General features: G+C 40.1%; 2 protein-coding genes across 2 annotated transcripts; both read right to left on the minus strand.

Annotated features, from left to right (window-relative positions):
- Positions 1-4,041: 4,041 nt before the first annotated feature.
- Positions 4,042-6,195, minus strand: LOC133718995 (serine/threonine receptor-like kinase NFP). The gene has a single exon (XM_062145804.1). It carries the CDS (start codon positions 6,067-6,069, stop codon positions 4,195-4,197), a length of 1,875 nt encoding a protein of 624 aa, XP_062001788.1. The 5' UTR covers positions 6,070-6,195; the 3' UTR covers positions 4,042-4,194.
- Positions 6,196-6,440: 245 nt separating this feature from the next.
- LOC133718979 (pentatricopeptide repeat-containing protein At5g66631) lies at positions 6,441-10,264 on the minus strand. The gene has a single exon (XM_062145803.1). It carries the CDS (start codon positions 9,985-9,987, stop codon positions 8,017-8,019), a length of 1,971 nt encoding a protein of 656 aa, XP_062001787.1. The 5' UTR covers positions 9,988-10,264; the 3' UTR covers positions 6,441-8,016.
- Between the last annotated feature and the right edge of the window lie 8,416 nt (positions 10,265-18,680).

Consider the following 18,680-nt stretch of genomic DNA (forward strand, 5'->3'; position numbering starts at 1 on the left):
AATGAGGATTTTGGTTGAGCCACAAAATCACAAGTGACTTTAGAAGTAAAAGTTGGAGACAAAGGAGCCTTGGTGGCGTCAATGCCACCCTGAGGCCGCAGGGGGAAGGCGGCGCCGGCCAAGGATGGCCGGATTTGGGGGTGAACGGCGCCGTGAGGCGCAGGGGCTCCTTCGGTGTCCAAAAACCGAGTTGTACTTCTTTTCGTTCTGAAAAAGGGATGTCCGTGTGAAGTCTTTAATATACGGATCATCATGTCACGACCTGGGTGTCCCAAACGGTCGTGCCAAAGCCTATATGTGTCGGAATCCCATAAATCATCTCTCATGACATGGTTGGATTCAATGACTCAAATAGTGGTTGCATACAACCCACTAGAGCGATACATAAGTTTCTCTAAGACTTGTTTATGTCCGTAGTCATTAGAGGTGATGCAAAGGAACTCTTGTCCATTCTCACAATGTGTTTCCACATGAAAACCATTGGCTCTTATATCTTTGAAGCTTAATAGGGTTCTTCCTGCCCTAGGAGCATAAAGAGCTTCGGTGACATTTAAAGTCGTGCCATTTGGCAACAGAAATTGGGCTGGTCCTCGACCATGGATCAATCGAGATGATCCAGCCATCGTAGTCACGGAAGATCGAGATGGTGTCATCCATAGAAATAGCTGTCTATTTCGAAGGATAGTATGTGTAGTGGCACTATCCACGAGGCATTCTAGCTCTCCAGGAAACATACTGAAAAATAATAAAGTTCGAAATTAAAACATGTCCAAGACATTGAATAAAATAAATCGATACTTTATTAAGAATAGCCAATGATTACATCAAAGTTTCTTGACCAAAATCTAATCCAACTTAAAAATCAAACCGTAGACAAATCGTAGTCACTCAATCCGTTCGGTAATTTCAATTTAGTTGTGACCAGGTAAGGTAAGGCGAGATTTTGGTGGAGCGTTGCTCACTTTTAAAACCGTTCTCTCAGATCAAACCTTGCCTAGACATCACAAGTACTCTTGAGTACGCCTAGAGGGAAAAAGTTAATACAATAAGTCATTTTATTGATTTAAGGCATAATAGCCATTACATAATTCTTGGAAAAATAAGGGACTATACTAATCAAAATCTGCAGCATCCTTGTGCAATTCCTTGTCAGATTTGAAGTCCGCTATGGTGAGATTGACGTTGGCATCATCACCATCTCCTTCTTCTTCTTCGGCAACATGTGCTTCAGACTCTCTGAAGTCTCTATATGCCTTGTAATGTGCAGCTAATTGTTTGCTTGCATTGCATTGCTTGAACCAATGTTCAATAGATCCACATCTGTGGCATGCATCATTACGATTTCCTCCCTTGAATTGAGATGCATCACGTGCATGAGGACGAGATTGACGTCCTTGTTGGACAATGGCGCCACCTCTATGGCCGGCGGCCTTGTGTCCCCCTCTCCCACGTTTGCCTTTGTTGTTACGTGTTCCCGCGACATTTTGGCGGTTTCCTTCCTTTGTAGGGCGGTTATATGGACTAAAACGGCCGTTGTGTCCCTTAATTTTAGGGTTCCGCTCGTTGCGCCCTCCTTTGGGTGCATTATTATAATTTGCCTCATGCACGCTCTTAGTTCCGATGGGCCTCTAATTATAATTCTTCACGAGGATATTATCATGCTTTTCAGCTACAGACATAATATTAATTAGCTGATGAAACCTCGTGAGCCGTCCAGTATTGAATTCAGTTCGGTATTGCTTTGATAGCAAAATAGCTGAGACGGGGAAGGTGGAGAGAGTTTTCTCAATTAGTTCTTGCTCTGTGACAGGTTGTCCACAGAACCCCAACATGGTTTTGAGGCGAAGAACTTCTGAATTATATTCAGCTACAGATTTGAAGTCAGCAAATCGTAGATTGTTCCATTGAACTTTCAAGTCAGGGAGGAGGGTATCCTTTACATTACCAAAACGCTCCTCAAGCGCAACCCATAATTCTCTAGCATCCTTGATTGCCATATACTCCAATCGGAGTGATTTATCCATGTGGCGTCTCATTAAGATGAGAGCGGTGGCATTATTTGTAGCCGTACGCTCAAATATGAGGTCGGGATTTGGTGCTTGAATTACGGGTAGGATCCCTTTTGAAGTGAGATGATTCTCAACATCCGTGACCCAACTATGATATTCCGAGCCAGTTGAGTCAAGGATAGGAAAGTCAAGTTTTGACATCCTGAAATAAGAAGAAGAAATATATTAGTTTCGGAGTTAAAACTTCCACGACAACTAAATATTTAGATTTCCGAGCTATGCTACCAAGAAATCGATTTCCAAGAAAATTGGATTAGACCGAAACAATGATGTTTATAAGGTCGTTAATCGATGCTTGCGGACGCTCTTAGTCCGAAGTCTTACGAACGCTCTTAGTTCGTTTATAGAGCGAATCCCCACGATTCCGCTTTCTCAAAATCGAACCCACGTTATAAGAAAGGTGGGATGAAGAAGAAGGGAGGTTTTGAAGTCCCCGAGAAAAGAAGAAGTATTTAAATTTATGAACTTCAAAACTTACTCTTGAATACTTACTTGTATTTGGATCACGCGCGTGTCGATGCAGGCGTGATGGAGCGAAGCAATCCGAGTAGAGAAGTGCAGTGAATGCGGGGCAGCAGGGGCTGCGGTGGTAGTAGTGGTGCAGGAGCAGCGGAGGCAAACTGCAGGGGCAGCAGATACACGGCAGAGTTGGCCGAGGTGAATGGGAGGTGTGACCGAGTGTGCAGTCGGCTATGGGCTGCAGTTTGCAGCTGCTGCCAGTTGGTAGCGTAGGGCAGAAACGCTAGCCAATAGCTAGCTGGAGGACACGGACGCTGCAGGGGCAGCAGACTTGCGGTAAGGCTGCAGGGGCAGCGCGCAAGGCAGCAGGGGCTGCTGTGAGGCTGCAAGGGCAGCGATACAGCGCTGCAAGCGCACGGGCGCGCAAGCTGCAGCGAAGGAGCGCAGGGGCGTGTAGCGCGGGGCGCGCGAAGGCAGGCTGCAGCGAAGGCTTGGCTAGCTCGGGCTAGGGGCTGCTGGGGCAGTAGGCACGCAGGAAAGCAGAATAGTTGGTTTCGGTTTTTGTGTTTTAGCTTTTGTGGTTTAGGGCTCGTGCTGATAACGTGTTTAAGTATATTGGTATTGAGAGAGATTGATGAGAGAAGTGTATTTCATTATAGAGAATAGGAGCCCTATATATAGGGATTACAAAGTGCATAATTAAAGAGTACAAGGATTCCTATTCTAACTTGGAGTAGGAAACCTCTCCTATTACAACTATAGAACTTATCCTAGTTTGACTAGGCACACTAAGTGTCAATATCCTTCAACACTATTCATATTTTGGGCAGGCTAAGATACCACCCCAATATATTGAATCTTTGAAAACAAACAAGGAAATAATTAGTCATTAAGTTAATACATGAAGAGATGGAAAATGGCAAGTAGCTTCAAAACCATTTCATTACTACCACATCATTTTAGTCAACATGCATAAAACTATAAACTAATCCAAGTCCATGGCTTCAAATTGTTCCCAAATGTCAAGAAGATGCTGTGATCATTGAAGCAGTACTGTGGCTATGGCCGGAAATTAGCATCCCAATAGTTGAACATGAACATGATGAGTTGTAATATGACCCTAATTAAAACATGTCTAGGTCTCACCTCTGGCTGCAACCTTTATTTTAAACGAATCTTGCGTGGTGATAGGAATCAGAATTCATAGAACTCATGGGAAAAGTTGCCTTTTCAACATTCCCGACAAAAGTTCGTCCCCGGCACTTGTCAATACTTAATTAGGAACGACCTCTGCCGGCGGCAACTAACTTTTATATCTTATTTCCTAATTTAAACCAGTCTTGAAAACTTTCCATACAAGGAACTTCTTCATGGTTTTGCCAATCTTCACATAACCCGTTCTCGCTAAGAAGTTTCTGATGAATTGCAGTTCGATCGCTAAACAGCAATCTTATTATGCTCCAGTAATATATATGAGGTTAAACCGTTAAATATGCACTGAATTCCATCACCGTGAATGAAAAGTTCAGATTTTCTTAATACTATACAGTATAACACTCCCATTGCACAAAAAATAGAAAAAGGAACAGAAAGCAAGTTGTTTAGTACAGGATTATGAACATAAAAGTATACATCAAATTGCACTAAAAGATTCTTGATCACCGAATCAGCGAGCTCTGATAGGAGTGATAGTTTGAAGAACTTCTTCTGCTTCCAATGCAGAATTCCAAGGCCTCTCCAGTGTCGACTCAGACGATGAATGAGTAAGAACAGAGAGGTTGAAGACAACTTCTGCCATGCTTGGTCTTGCTGATGACTTTTCCTGTGTGCATGCGCTTGCCAAGGCTGTCAAGCTCAAAGCACCATCAATGGGATAGAAACTCTCCAAAGTTGGATCCATCCATGCTCTCAACCTCTCCTGTTTTTTCTCTTCAGCTTCCAAAACCCCCCTAACATCCTTCCACAACATGATGACCTCGCCATTCTCTTTTGTTTCCATGCCTTTCTTGCCCGAAAGCAAAGACAACAGAACAACACCGAAAGAGAAAACATCCGCCTTTGGTGTAACACTGTTTGCAGCAGTTCTAGCCATGGAGAAGTTTGCTATCTTGGCCTTGTATTTGGAGTCAAGAAGTATGTTACTTGTCCTTATATCCATGTGAACGATGCTCGGTTGCGTGTGTTCATGCATGTATTGCAGGCCATTGGCAACATCTAGAGCTATGCTTAATCTCTGACTCCATGTGAGGAATGCCCCAGAACTTGAACCGGTTGAAGATTTATAGTGCAACCATTTATCAAGTGATCCATTTTCAGCATATTCATAAACCAAGAAGCGATCCCCGTCGATCTCAGATGAGATGCCCATAAGTTTCACCAGATTTGCATGATTTACCTTCTGCAGGATATTTAGTTCCTCAGTGACATCTTCCTTGGTTTTCTTCACAGCCAAGACCTTCCCATCAATTACAGCCCTGTATACAGACCCTCCAATCCTACGGTGGTCGTTGAGATTCATGGTTGCCTCCATAATTGTTTTGATATCATAGAGGATTGCCTTTCCTAGATAGCTTGAAACTCCAGGAAGAAGCTTGTCCTGTACAAACTTCAGCTCAATCTTCTCTTCACTTTTTGCTTCTTTCATTCGGAACCATTCAGCGCTTTCCAGAGACAAACTCTTACCATTCAAAAGCTTCTGTCTCTTGTGCAGACGACGAGTGTAAACCACGAAAATTGCCAAAAGAGAAGCAACACATAGAGCAACTCCCAAGCATATGATGACAATAAGCATCAACCTGTAGTTGTGTTTTCCATGAGGGGGTAGTGGTTGGAATAGAGCAGGCAACTCTGTCAGTGGTATCAGCACCGGTTGTCCCACTACTGCACTTGAATTGCTGAAGTCCCGCTGGTTATTTGCGTCTGAGATCTCAAATTCTTTAACATTAAACTTGGCACCCACTCTAAAGATGTCATCATCAGTCTGCCAGACATAAGTGATGAGATACTGAATTAAATCTGAGTTCGTCTTCGAGGGACATTTGCAGAACAAAGGAAAAATCACTTTGTCACCAATCTGCAAGTGGGTGGGAATCAGAGCTGGATTCATCTCTTGCACTAACTGCCATTTGGTGAGATTCTCAAATGTATTGATCGAAACCACATAGTAGCTATCTCCACTCTTGATCGGATAGGTAATGTTTGCAAAAGACCGGTTTTCAGTGCAACCACAGGTGATAGGTACTAGTAAGAGTTGGCCTGCAACCAATCGGGTCTGACCTGTGTAACTGGAAGCTAGATTACTGGCCTTGGCAATTGATGAGACACTGACCCCAAATAGATCAGATATGTTTTCCAGGTTCATATACCCTGGAGACCGTGCAAAGTACGTTATATATGTTTCGCATGAAGATGGTGCATCTACTGCACATGAAAAGTTTGTGGTCGAGTTCAACTGTGGTACTGGCTGGGCTAAAATTTGAGTGGTGAAGAAGAACAGTAGCAGAATACAGACTATTGATGAACGTAGGATGGAGACTGCCATTGCCACAAGCTAGTATGGCATAAGGAGGCTATCAAGTAGTTATTGGAATATTTGCTAGAAAATTCACCAAGCTAAAGAGGAGCTTTCAGTCCCAAATTAAAAAGATATAAAATTTGATATTTATAATCCAAGGGACCCCTGTTTGTAGCTTCAATTTGAACAAGTCTTCTTTCTGCTGTTCTAGCATTGGTCATCACAAAAAAAATTGCAGAAGTATCTTTCAAGTCACTCTTACGCTTTCAGCCACAAAATACATCCAAATGCAAGCAGCCTTCCCGTACTTGACCATTTTCTGCACTATAAAATTTCTTCCTGCTAAGAAACATTCAAACATATCAGATTAATCTAAAGCACAAAATCAAGTTAGGCCGGCAGCTTGTCCGTCCCTACTATCATTTCTTTATACAAAGTCAACAACTCAACATCTGAAAACCAATTACTTGATGGTCCACCAGAACTGAAATCATACAGCAAGAGAATATCCTGATAGTTCCGATTAGCAGGGAACCATTGGCATCAAAATCATGAAACCATTTCAAGATAGGAACTGACCTGATACGGAGAAAATAATTGCAGGTTGCTTAATGCTTGTAGGCCACCTGAATTGCCCTCAAGTTATAGGTTGGCCTGTTGGAAAAGGCCAATCTGTTGACACTTGTACTTGATGTTAAGACAACAAAAACAGACAACTGATTATTTTAATCAAAATAACCACACATTAGATGCTAAGCGGCTGCAAGAGGGATTTACATAAGATAAACAGGGGCGGCTTGTAGTAGTTTAATGAAACTAGCTGTGTTACTGTTTTCGAAACAAACAAATAACCAGGCAACTAAAGAAGAAACACATTTTTACCACAGTGGAATATGGAAGTTACATGTGCATAATTTCCAAGATGCTTGTACTGTTTTGATGGGTATGCAAGTGAATAGGTGATCCCTAGCTTTTTGGTTGTCTCTGTTCAGGTAACCTATACTTGGTGCCTTTGAGACCATATTGAATATTTCAATATAAAAGCTTTAGCTAATAGGTGGAGAGAGCCAGTGAGTATACAAAGCCTGATTAGGTCAAGTGCTCAGCCTATGTAACGTACAGAAGCAAATGATCAGGCAATCCATTTTTATTGATAACTAAACACGAGACTCGAACTCATTTCCATTTAACCATGGCATCAGATACAATATGAGACAAAAGTATAGGAACTGATAAAGGGCTTTTACTCCCCGAAAGAAGAAGCTCAGGCTATGAAGTGTAAAGCACAAACTCAACCTATGTACAACACCCAAGCAAAAATTTTAGGCAATCCAGTTTTATCAATAATAAAAGACGCAAGACCAATTCATTTCCTTTTAACCATGGAATTCGATCATAATGTGAAACAAAAATAGGACCTCAGAAGGGTTTTTAGGCCTGTAAAACGCCCATAGGCAATAGTTTCCTGTTGGAAAAGGCCAATCTGAAAAAACTGGTACCTCTGTGTAAATAAACAAAACATACAAATGAAGATTCCAAACAAAAGAGTTTGAAATCAGGATACTCGTTTAATAATATCCACAGAATTGGTGTGAAACAGCTACTCGAGAGGGATACATATGAAGATAAAAGGCCAACCATGGTAGATAACTGCAGTAGCTATACTTCCGTAGTTCCATTTTGTATACAAGCAAATAGCAGGCAATTAAAAAGAAAATACATTACCAGAGTGACTATATGGCATACAAACATATAACCAGGCATTAAAGAAACACATGAAACTTGATTAATTTCCAGAAAAAGACATTAGACTTGATTTCATTTTAATCCACCATGAAGGGGGAAAATGCCAGTACATATTACAGAAAAATACAAGCACAAACATCTTCAAAAAGTACTGCTCTAACTTCAAAACGTACGTCTTGAATATTTGGCTACGAAGTGTATCATTGCTCTTTTCAATAATCTAAAATACTATTTACCAGCTGATGTAAAGCTACTGGAGTAAATAGAAAAAACTTTTGAGAGATCAGCAGAGCTAACCGTCCATATGTGACCACGCAATGTGAGTGGAAGAACATCACTTGTTTCCTCGCAACTCTCTTCTACAGCGGCAGCCTCTCTCCGCTTGCCTTCCTTCCAAAGACTCTTTACAAGCAACTCTTTTGTGGCAGCGTCCGGCAGCAAATTCAAATTCCTCAAGTCTTCAAAAGCTCTCCATGCAAGAGCAGCTCTCTCACACTTACAATATGCTTGAATCAGTACTTTAAACATATAAGCATCTGGCTGGACTCCACTCTGCCTAACCATTGCAAATAGTTTTTGCACAGTTTTGATGTCCCCATTTAGTGCAAAATGATGCATCAACCCAGAAAATGTCTGGATATCAGGGCAAATCCCACTCAAGCTCATCTCTTCAAGTACATCCAATGCATCAGAATCCCTCCCGCATTTGGTCAATGTCCGTAATAGAGATGAATACAGAAGCATCAGATTGAAATTTGATATAGGGCCACAGAGGTTTCTATCATTGTGAAAGACCTTCAGAGCAGCGTCAGCATTCTTCGAGATACCATAAAAGTCAATGATCAGCCTGATTGTTGAAAAGGGCAATCTCATTTGCTCCATCCTTACTTTGGATAAAAGTTTATCAACCAATTCAGCATGTCCATGGCGTGCTAAAAGGGTCATCATCCTTTGAACTGTGTAAATATCATGGGTAAAACCTGGCTGACAAGCAACCCAACAAAAGAATTTCCAAGCCGTTTCTGCTGATTTAAAACTCCTAAGAATCTTGCATACTAACCGAGTAGTCCACACGAATTTTGCCTCCTCTAATGCTGATACCTCATCAGGGGTCCAACTTTGCATCGCATTTGCTAGTGATCTCGGGTCTAACCATGGTTTTAATTGAACACCACCAGCTTCTTTACTTTTGCCAGCATGATCATCATCATCAGCAGCAGCAGCAGCAGCATCCTCCTCATCATCACTACTATCATCACAATACCCTATACTCTTGATTCCCTCATTGGGCAGCATTTCCCTCAGAAACTTTTCAGTCTCCTCAATAAACCCCGCCTCTTGAATTTGTTCCAACGATAAACGCATGGCTCGGCCAGGCAACAGTCCATCAACCTGCATTTCCTCAAGTAAAGCCTTAACTTCCTCAAACTGTTTCGCACCAACGCACGCCTCCACCAAAAGCGAATACTGGCTCAAAGTGCGCTTCACCCTCATAAAAGGCAACACCTTAAAAACCTCCATTGCAGACCTCCACTTCCCACAATTCACCATATGCTCAATCATCACCGTATAAGTCCTACAATTCGGAAGCGCCCCTTCTTCAATCATCCTATAAAAAACCCGCACCGCCTCACAGTCCTTCCCCATTTGCGCATAAACCCTCATGACAATGTTATAAGACTCAGCGCACACACGCTTCTCCGACCCTCTATACTCCTCCCACACTTGAAGAACCGCCTCCACGTCCCCAACAGCAGCTTGCCACTGCATAACGTTCATAAAACTCAGCCTAACGTTCCGAAACCTCCCGGCATTGACAGCCTCAATGAGGTACTTGAGCTCCCCGGCTCTTCCTGACTTGGCCAGAACCGTAGCCAACGCATGAACCGTGTTCTGGGTATGCATGAAGTCGGGGTTGGACTCAAGCATTTCATTAAGCAAGAGTGCAGAGTCAGCTGAGGGAGCAGAGCGGAGGGCTTGAGTGACCACAAAAGAATCCAGGAGTCTGTCATTTGCTAAAGCAGCAAGAGAGTTTGGGGCATTGCTGCGGAGCTTGAGGCGAATGGAATCGATGAGTTTGGCGCGGTAGAGGTAGTGGGAGAGCTTGTTGGGAAATGGGTGGCGAGCGTAGTGGCGAGTTTGGTGATGGGTCAGGGTTTTGATGAGGTTTAGGCCACGGAAGAGGTGCTTGAAATGCATGTCAATACGTCGAACAGGTGGTGTGCATTACTGTGAGTAGCGAAAAAATTATTGACCCCCGGTTTGGATTGCGAGATTGGGATTGGAGATTGGGCTTGACATTTGGGAAAGTGAATAACCAATTTCCTCCACTTTTTCCTTTCATTTGGGAAAGTGTTTCCCTTCCTTGGCTGTCCCAAACGCAGCAAATGAAAGTATTTCCTTTCCCAATGTCCACTTTCCGGGAAACAAACATAGCCTAAGCGGAAGTCAGGGTTGAATTGAAGTAGTGCAAGGGTTTCAGTGTCTGGGTTGTTGATGGTATGTGACTACCCTCCTACTTCTACATAACCTCCAATGTGATCACGTCACACTAATTTGCCAACAAACTCTTGTCTGATGTTTGGTGACGAATTTTTGTTGGTTTTTTACCCAAGAATATTTCGTATTTAAAAAAAAAAAATTTAATGAGTTTTCGATAAGATTTGATCACTTAATTTTTCTTACATATATTTATCAGTAATTTTTCTCGATGAAGTAACACAGTTTTCATAAAATCAATGACACATTTACTTATTTGAAATTGAAAAAAAGTCATGAATCGGAGACAACTTGAACGGAAGAAGTCTTGAATCGGAGACAACTAAAACAGAAGAATAAAAGAACCGGTATGGGAATCATTCCTAAACTCATACCCTCATTGGTTATCAAATTAAAGATTATTCAATAATTGATTTCTGATAATGAGGTGAGACCCACACCCATTCCAATATCTATATATGTTAATAAACGTAGGAATTATTTTCACAGTAACGGTTGATGTGGTCATATTTTCCTATATTTCTATGCCTCTTAATTTTAGTTTTTATGTTTAGTTCTCCTTATTTATGATTCATTTACATGTTTTAGTGTTTTTGTAGGTTTGTTTCGTAGAAAGAATAAAAGAAGCTAGAATGAGCTAAGTAGGATTGGAAAGCGATCGCAATACCACGTTCCAGAATCTGTCAGTGCAGAACATCCAAATTACCCGAATTACTGGGCGTTACCCAGATCGAATCAGATAATTAGCCTTATATCACTGGAAAGCTACGGATGTCTACTTTCTGCAGAATTTTACAGATCTTGATTTCAGTACTTCTGGAGAAAGTTATGATCGTTTGAGTAAAGATAGGTCAGAACAGAAAATCTGCTCGGGAATTTACAACCAGTCGTGGAGAACTCAAGTTTCATGGCACAAGATCTTCAATCCTAATGTTTCAAGGAAGTTAATTCAGATGAAGATTCAATGATGAACTTTTTCTACTTCTACAAGCGATATTTCAAGGTTTTCACATTCTAAATTAAGGAAGGAATCTAAACCCAAGTTACAAGGAAACATGAAGCCAAAGATGAGCAGAAATCTTCCTTATATAAGGAAGCACGAATTTACATGAGATGAGAGTCTCAGGAGCACAATGTAGACGCCAGGAGCAAAGACGACTCATCCATTTTCCCTTCTTTTCCCTTCCATTCTTTTTATGTTTTTTCTATGTTTTATTTAGTTATATTTTGCTAACCTTTTTCTAGAATTAGGATGATGCCTTAGCATGATTGTTTATGTACTTTGATGATTTATTGATGGATTTATAGTTTCTTTATGATGAATTCTTAGTCACTATTTGAATTTATGCTTTATACTTAAGTTCTTTGATTAATCTAGGCCTCATCAAAAAGCCCGCGGATCAAGTGGGCCGATGGAGGCCCGCCGGCCCTGAGGGCTAAAAGCCCGGCCCGGCCCGTTAAAAAGCCCGCCTCGGGTGGGTAGTGGGCCGGCCCGCAAAAAGCCCGCAAAAGCCCGGCCCGGCCCGTAAAAGCCCGCTAGACCCGGCCCGTAAAAGCCCGTAAAATATTATATATATATATATATATATATATATATATATATATATATATATATATATATATATACAGTCCGGCTACACTAAGGATGTCCTTAGTTTTTCTTAGGTACGAATTTCCGGTTTTCACCCACTTTCCGATCAAATTTTCACATCTTAACCGTTCAGTTTTTAGGTCCTAATGTATAGATCACCTCTGCAAAATTTCAGCCAAATTGGTGATCATTAAGGCATCCAAAACTGCAAATTACAACAATGTAAACGAACGGTTCCGGTTCGACAGATTCGGTTCGTTCGTGTAAATTGCAGTTTTCGACGCCTTAACGATCACCAAATTGGCTGAAATTTTGCAGAGGTGATCCATACATTAGGACCTAAAAACTGAACGGTTAAGATGTGAAAATGTGATCGGAAAGTGGGTGAAAACAGTAAATCCGTTCCATAAGAAAAACTAAGGACATCCTTACCTGAGAAAAATCCTATATATATATATATATATATATATATATTTAGATATGTGTGTGTGTGTTTATAAATATATATATACACACATATAGATATATATTTGTGTGTGTTTATATATATATGTGTGTGTGTGTGTTATATATAGATATATCTATATATGTGTGTGTTTATATATATATATATATATATATATATATATATATATATATATATATATATATATATATATCAATATATCATGTATGTGTGTGTGTTTATATATATATAGAGATATATATGTGTGTGTGTGTGTGTGGAAGTTCTTATACTTCTATATAAAATATGTGCATATATATATATATATATATATATATATATATATATATATATATATATATATATATATATATTTATTTATTTTTTAAATATCGGTTGACCAATTCGATCGGATTCGAAAATATGGTGAAATTGGCTAAATTTTTTACCACACTCATAATTTATTGTAATAAACTCATCCAACGGTCGATTTTTCCATTGTCTTTGAATTGATAGGGGTTGCTCTTAAGAGTGTATGATATATAAATATAGGTTTATAAGAGTAACTACGTTTGACCTAGTTGATCGAATTCGAAACGATAACCAAATTTGCTAGATTTTTTACAACCACCATAAAATATTACAATCTCTCAATCGAGCGGTTGGTTTCTCCAAATTCATCTTCCACTTCATGATTGATTTAGAATGGACCTCAACAATTTAAATGCAATGTATAAGTCATACAACTTTAGGAGACAAATTAGTATAGGCCAACGTATTTGTAATTAAAAATTGAAATTTTTATCTCATGTCCACACACATCCATCGATGAATTATTTACAAGCGTGATGTAAAAAAATAAACAAGTTTTGCGTTCATCACGCCATCGGTCAACTAAGAAAACATGCAAGTGACTACAGTTGACCAATCCGATCGAGTTCGAAACTATGGTGAAATTGACTAAATTTTTAACCACACTCATAATTTATTGTAATAATCACATCCAATGGTCGGTTTTCCCATTTTCTTTGAATTGATAGGGGTTGCTCTTTGGAGCGTGTGATATATAAATATAGGTTTAGAAGAGTAACTAGGTTTGACCTAGTTGATCGAATTCGAAACGAAAACCAAATTGGCTGCATTTTTTACAACCACCATAAAATATTACAATATCTCAATCGAGCGGTTGGTTTCTCCAAATTCATCTTCCACTTCATGGTTGTTTTAGAATGGACCTCAACAATTTAGATGCAATGTATAAGTCATACAACTTTAGAAAGAAAATTGGTATAGGCCAATGTGTTTGTAATTAAAATTAATTTTTTTTATCTTATGTCCATGCACATCCATCGATGGAATATATACAAACGTGATGTGAAAAAATAAGCACGTTTCGCGGTTGTCACGTCATCGGTCAACAAAGAAAACATATAAGTGACTACGGTTGACCAATCCGATCGAATTCGAAAATATGGTGAAATTGGCTAAATTTTTTATCACACTCATAATTTATTGTAATAAACTCATCAAACGGTCGGTTTTTTTCATTTTCTTTGAATTGATAGGGGTTGCTCTTTGGAGTGTATGATATATAAATATAGGTTTATAAGAGTAACTACGTTTGACCTAGTTGATCGAATTCGAAACGATAACCAAATTGGCTAGATTTTTTACAACCACCATAAAATATTACAATCTCTCAATCAGCGGTTGGTTTCTCCAAATTCATCTTCCACTTCACGGTTGTTTTAGAATGGACCTCAACAATTTAAATGTAATGTACAAGTCATACAACTTTAGGAGACAAATTAGTATAGACCAATGTATTTGTAATTAAAAATTGAAATTTTTATCTTATGTCCACACACATCCATCGATGAAATATTTACAAACGTGATGTAAAAAAATAAGCAAGTTTTGCGTTCATCACGCCATCGGTCAACCAAGAAAACATGCAAGTGACTACAATTGACCAATCCGATCGGGTTTGAAACTATGGTGAAATTGACTAAATTTTTAACCACACTCTTATTTTATTGTAATAATCTCATCCAACGGTCAGTTTTCTCATTTTCTTTGAATTGCTATATGTTGCTCTTTGGAGTGTATGATGTATAAATATAGATTTATAAAAAATTAGTGCCTTTAAAAATTTATTTATCAATAAATTAGTATCTATATATAAATAAAGATTTTTTTTTGGTACAATATAGAATTATAGATATGTTATCTTTGATTGTATTTGATCATTATCCAATGAATTTCCAAAGCTTGATTAAAAAAAAAAATATTTGTGTCTTTAAATATTTATTTATACATAAAGCCCGCAAGGCCCGGCCCAAAAAAGCCCACAAGGCCAAGCCCGGCCCGGCCCGAAAAAGCCCGCTTTATATGGACGGGCTTGGATCCGTCTATTTTTAATAAAGCCCGGCCCGGACCGGCCCGCTATTATTTAAAAATATAACAAGGCCCGGCCCGGCCCAAGCCCGCTATGAATGGGCCGGGCCCGGCCTGGCCCAGCCCGTTGACGACCCCTAGATTAATCACCTTAGGGCTTTGCATCTAGTAATTAGAAGACGAATTTGAGGCGTACCTGCAATATAATTCAAATTAGCTTCTTGTGATTAAGAGTTGTGAATTACATTATTGTCGTACCTGAAGTAATGGTTTGCATGATTCTCTTGTTTTCTAGAACGTAATGAGTCCTATGTGTTAAATTTATGTCGTACTTGGATAAACTGCATGTTATGATATACGACCTCTGCCGTACCTGGAGAGAATCATACACTTATAAGGAAAACTATGGTCCAAGTGTCGCACCTGGACTTAGATACGGGAATTGTCATCAAAAGAAACAAAAGAATCTGTTAATTGCATCGAAACATAAATAGGATTGTTAATGGTTGATTCCAAAACCCTAGTTTTATCATCTTTGCTTTTCAACTTATAAACTTTATTTTGTTTGTTTGTTTGTTTCACATTATTTCTTTATTCGAAAAATCTAAAAACAATACTTTCTTTTTCTTAATTGTTTATTGTGTTTTTGTGATTTTGTGTTTGGATTAATTGAGTTAGGGTGTCGGTGAGCTGTGACCTGTTGGTAAATTATAATTCCAACATTGTATAGGTCATGGGTTCGATTCTCACTGACATATGTAAGGGTGGGGTGGGTTAAGGGTTTTTTGAAAAAAAAAAAAAAAAAAAATTGAGTTAGGGTTTAAATTAATTATCAATCCTCAGTTGGAACGACCTCGTACTTGCACACTATACTAACGACGATTCGTGCACTTACGAGTTTTAATTAAAATTTCACAACAACGGTTTATTATATACAAAATATCTCCATCTCGTATACAAAATATCTCCATCTCGTATACAAAATTACACTTCAAAAATCAATCTACAATTAATCAATTTTCTAGAAATCACATGACTCCAAGCTACCACCTTTACGTGTCGTTAATGAGCTAGTTAACATTGAAGAGAAATGGAATTTGCTTGATTGAAGTGGATGATTGATATCAAATGAGAACACATATTTAAACTACTACAAGCATAGAGATGCCAAACAATGTGTGGGAGACAAGATTACTGTCTTCATCTATTTGCTCCAGATTTGTCTTGGCTCGTAGCATAAGGATGGACATTGGCATGCTTGTGAGCAGAGTGCATAATTGCTTCAGGCTTCAGTCGTGCTTCAGATATGGTAGAGTATCTTGTCTGATGGCCCACTGCATTGCTTGTATGTTTGCTAGGATTGCTGGTATTCTGATATTAGTTTTCAAGCCTAAACTAGGATTGTGCTTAGTTTCCAATTCAATACACTCTGTTTGAGCCCAAAAGTATTTTTGGCAATATCCTTTAAGAGGATGAACCGTAACAGGCCGATACCTGCGGCCCAAAAATAAGTCTACTTGGGTTTGGGTTATAGCTTCGCCAATTCCGGAGTCCGTAAGGAAAACAAGCCCTTATAGGATTCGAGTAGCAGAGACCGATTAGGAATCTTTAATCAATAATCCTTCTATGGCAAAGAACCGTCGAAACCCTAAGTTATAAATACTAGGTTTCAAGGACAAGAGACACACAACTCTTCAATCAACTAATTGCACAGATTATCAAAGCCTCTCCGGAGCAACTTACCCTCAACGTCAGTTGAACCAGCGAAGCAAGGGTAACGCCATCGCAACCTAGAGAAGCTAAAGTCACACTTTAGCAAACCCGTGCTTTCTCCTACTTCTCGGTGATCGCTCTGTTTAGTCTACAATACTAAGTATCGACTCGATGACGCAAGAGATCACACCACAAGTCCTTATCCGTAAGGCAAGAAGTCCTTTTCCGAAAGGCAGAGAAAAGAACTTGGTGACGAGGTTGGTGCACTCCTCGTCCGCAGCGTTTGAGAAGAAATCAGGTTAAGAGACGCCCCAACGACTACACCGCACGGTGTTGGCACGCTCGCACACTCAAAAGAGACAGTTTACACCCAGACTGATTTTGGAGCCAAACACATTCAACAAACATGAGTTAGCTAGGTACCAATTATTGTATCCAAGTATTCAGAAGCATACTCATATAGTTGAGGACCTTTCGTTGTCGTAGTCGTATGTGATATGGTCTGTTACTTAATTTCCTTACCATTCATCATTGCTTCCCGGAAATTTTCATGCGCTAATTATCATTTCTCCGATCCCCTACTTCTATTTTTTTATCAGTCAGTGCAAAACAGTGATAGCGTAGCAGGATTCAGATATATAGAAAAATAAATGCGTCTTTGTATATGCTTCTTCTTCTATTGTAAGAACTAAGAACTTCCCCAATTAAACCCAGTGTAAGTGATTAATTTTGCTTTTTAATCTGTAAGAAATAGGCCAATTAATGTTCCTAACACTTGAGTTATTGGATCGATTTCAAGTTCGGTAGTCTCCAACTGTTTTCACTTCTTCTTTTTTTTTTTTTTCTCTCATGCAGTCGAGAGAATGGTTTTGGTAGGGGAGTTTCTAGGCGGGGCTGCTCTCGGAGCAGCATTCGGGGTGCTGTTCGATGTGGTTAAGGAAGTGATATCGCTTGATAAGTCTACGACCTTTAATTCCATCCTCAAGAACATTTAGAACAAATGGAGGAGGGCGTAGAGCTCAATCGTAGGTCATCAAAGGTTAGTAAGTGGAACTGCATGAAATTTCAGTACACAGACCAACTTGTGGAACTAGATGGGTCTAATTGAGAAGACTGTGCAAGGAGTCAGGGATGTGAAGGAGACTCCGCTTTTGGCAAGGAAAAACGGTGACCAACTTGTTGAGTCGGCGAGGGATGGGAAGGAGACCTTGGCTTTGGCAAGGAAAATAAACATGTTGGTCAAACGAATTGAACGTTTCGCAAACGTTTATCCTCACAAAGGTGACCGTAAATTTTTTGTCCCTAAAGGTGACTTCCTTAGAAGTTGCCTTCCAGTATTCTATTATGTTGGCATTCACACTATTAAAATAGCAAACTGTAAGAAGTTGTGCCAAATAGTGTTAGGCATATAAGAATACTCAAATATATGAGGTATTTTTTGGATCCATAGCGAAACCTTCTGCCTCTTCTAGGGTTTCGAGTTCATAGCGGCAGCGCCATCCTCCCGGATCCCGACCTGCGCGTAGCGACGCTTGCCGTCGAGTACCTTCCCCTCCTCGTTTCTTCAAGGGTTGCGGTGTTGGCTGGCCGGTTTTGGTTGAAGTCCGACGGGTGTAACAGATCGAGGTCGAGGTTAGATCGAGACTTTGGTGTAGCAGATCGGCGCTGGGATCACATGTCAGCGTTCCATCTCTGTTTGGGTTGGTGTGAAGATCCGGCCGCTGGGTTTGGATCGGAGTTGATCATTAGTTGGTGGTGATCGGAAGATTCTTGTTGGTGGATCATGCCATGGAAAGGGAGGCCGCCGGAGATGGTGGGGGTATCATCGACTGCAGGTTGGCAGTGGAGGAGTAAGGGTGCTCATACCAGCTTCGTTGCCTGAGTTTGGGCCTTAGGATCTGGGCCTGGGCGATGTGGGTTCAGTTTCTGGGCCCGTTTGGTTGGTTATGATTATACTCAGAATTGGGCCAGGATGGAGGGTGTCTTGACACCCTCATCCATTCCTTGGTGCTTTATGTTGGCCTGACCCGAGAGTTTGACCTCCTTGGATGCTGTTGGGCTTTATGGTCTTTAAAGTACCAGTCGTAATTCAGATCATAGTTCTACGGAATTGGTAATTATCTCGAGTTGGACTGGAAAGAGCGGCTTATGGATGAGGACTTGACTCCTATTTGTTTGCTGGGAAGTAGCTTTCTATTTCGTACCACAATTGCGTGATTGGCGGATGGTTGGCTAGAAGATGATTGA

The sequence above is a fragment of the Rosa rugosa genome, chromosome 1 (genome assembly GCF_958449725.1).
Source record: "Rosa rugosa chromosome 1, drRosRugo1.1, whole genome shotgun sequence".
NCBI lineage: Eukaryota > Viridiplantae > Streptophyta > Magnoliopsida > Rosales > Rosaceae > Rosa > Rosa rugosa.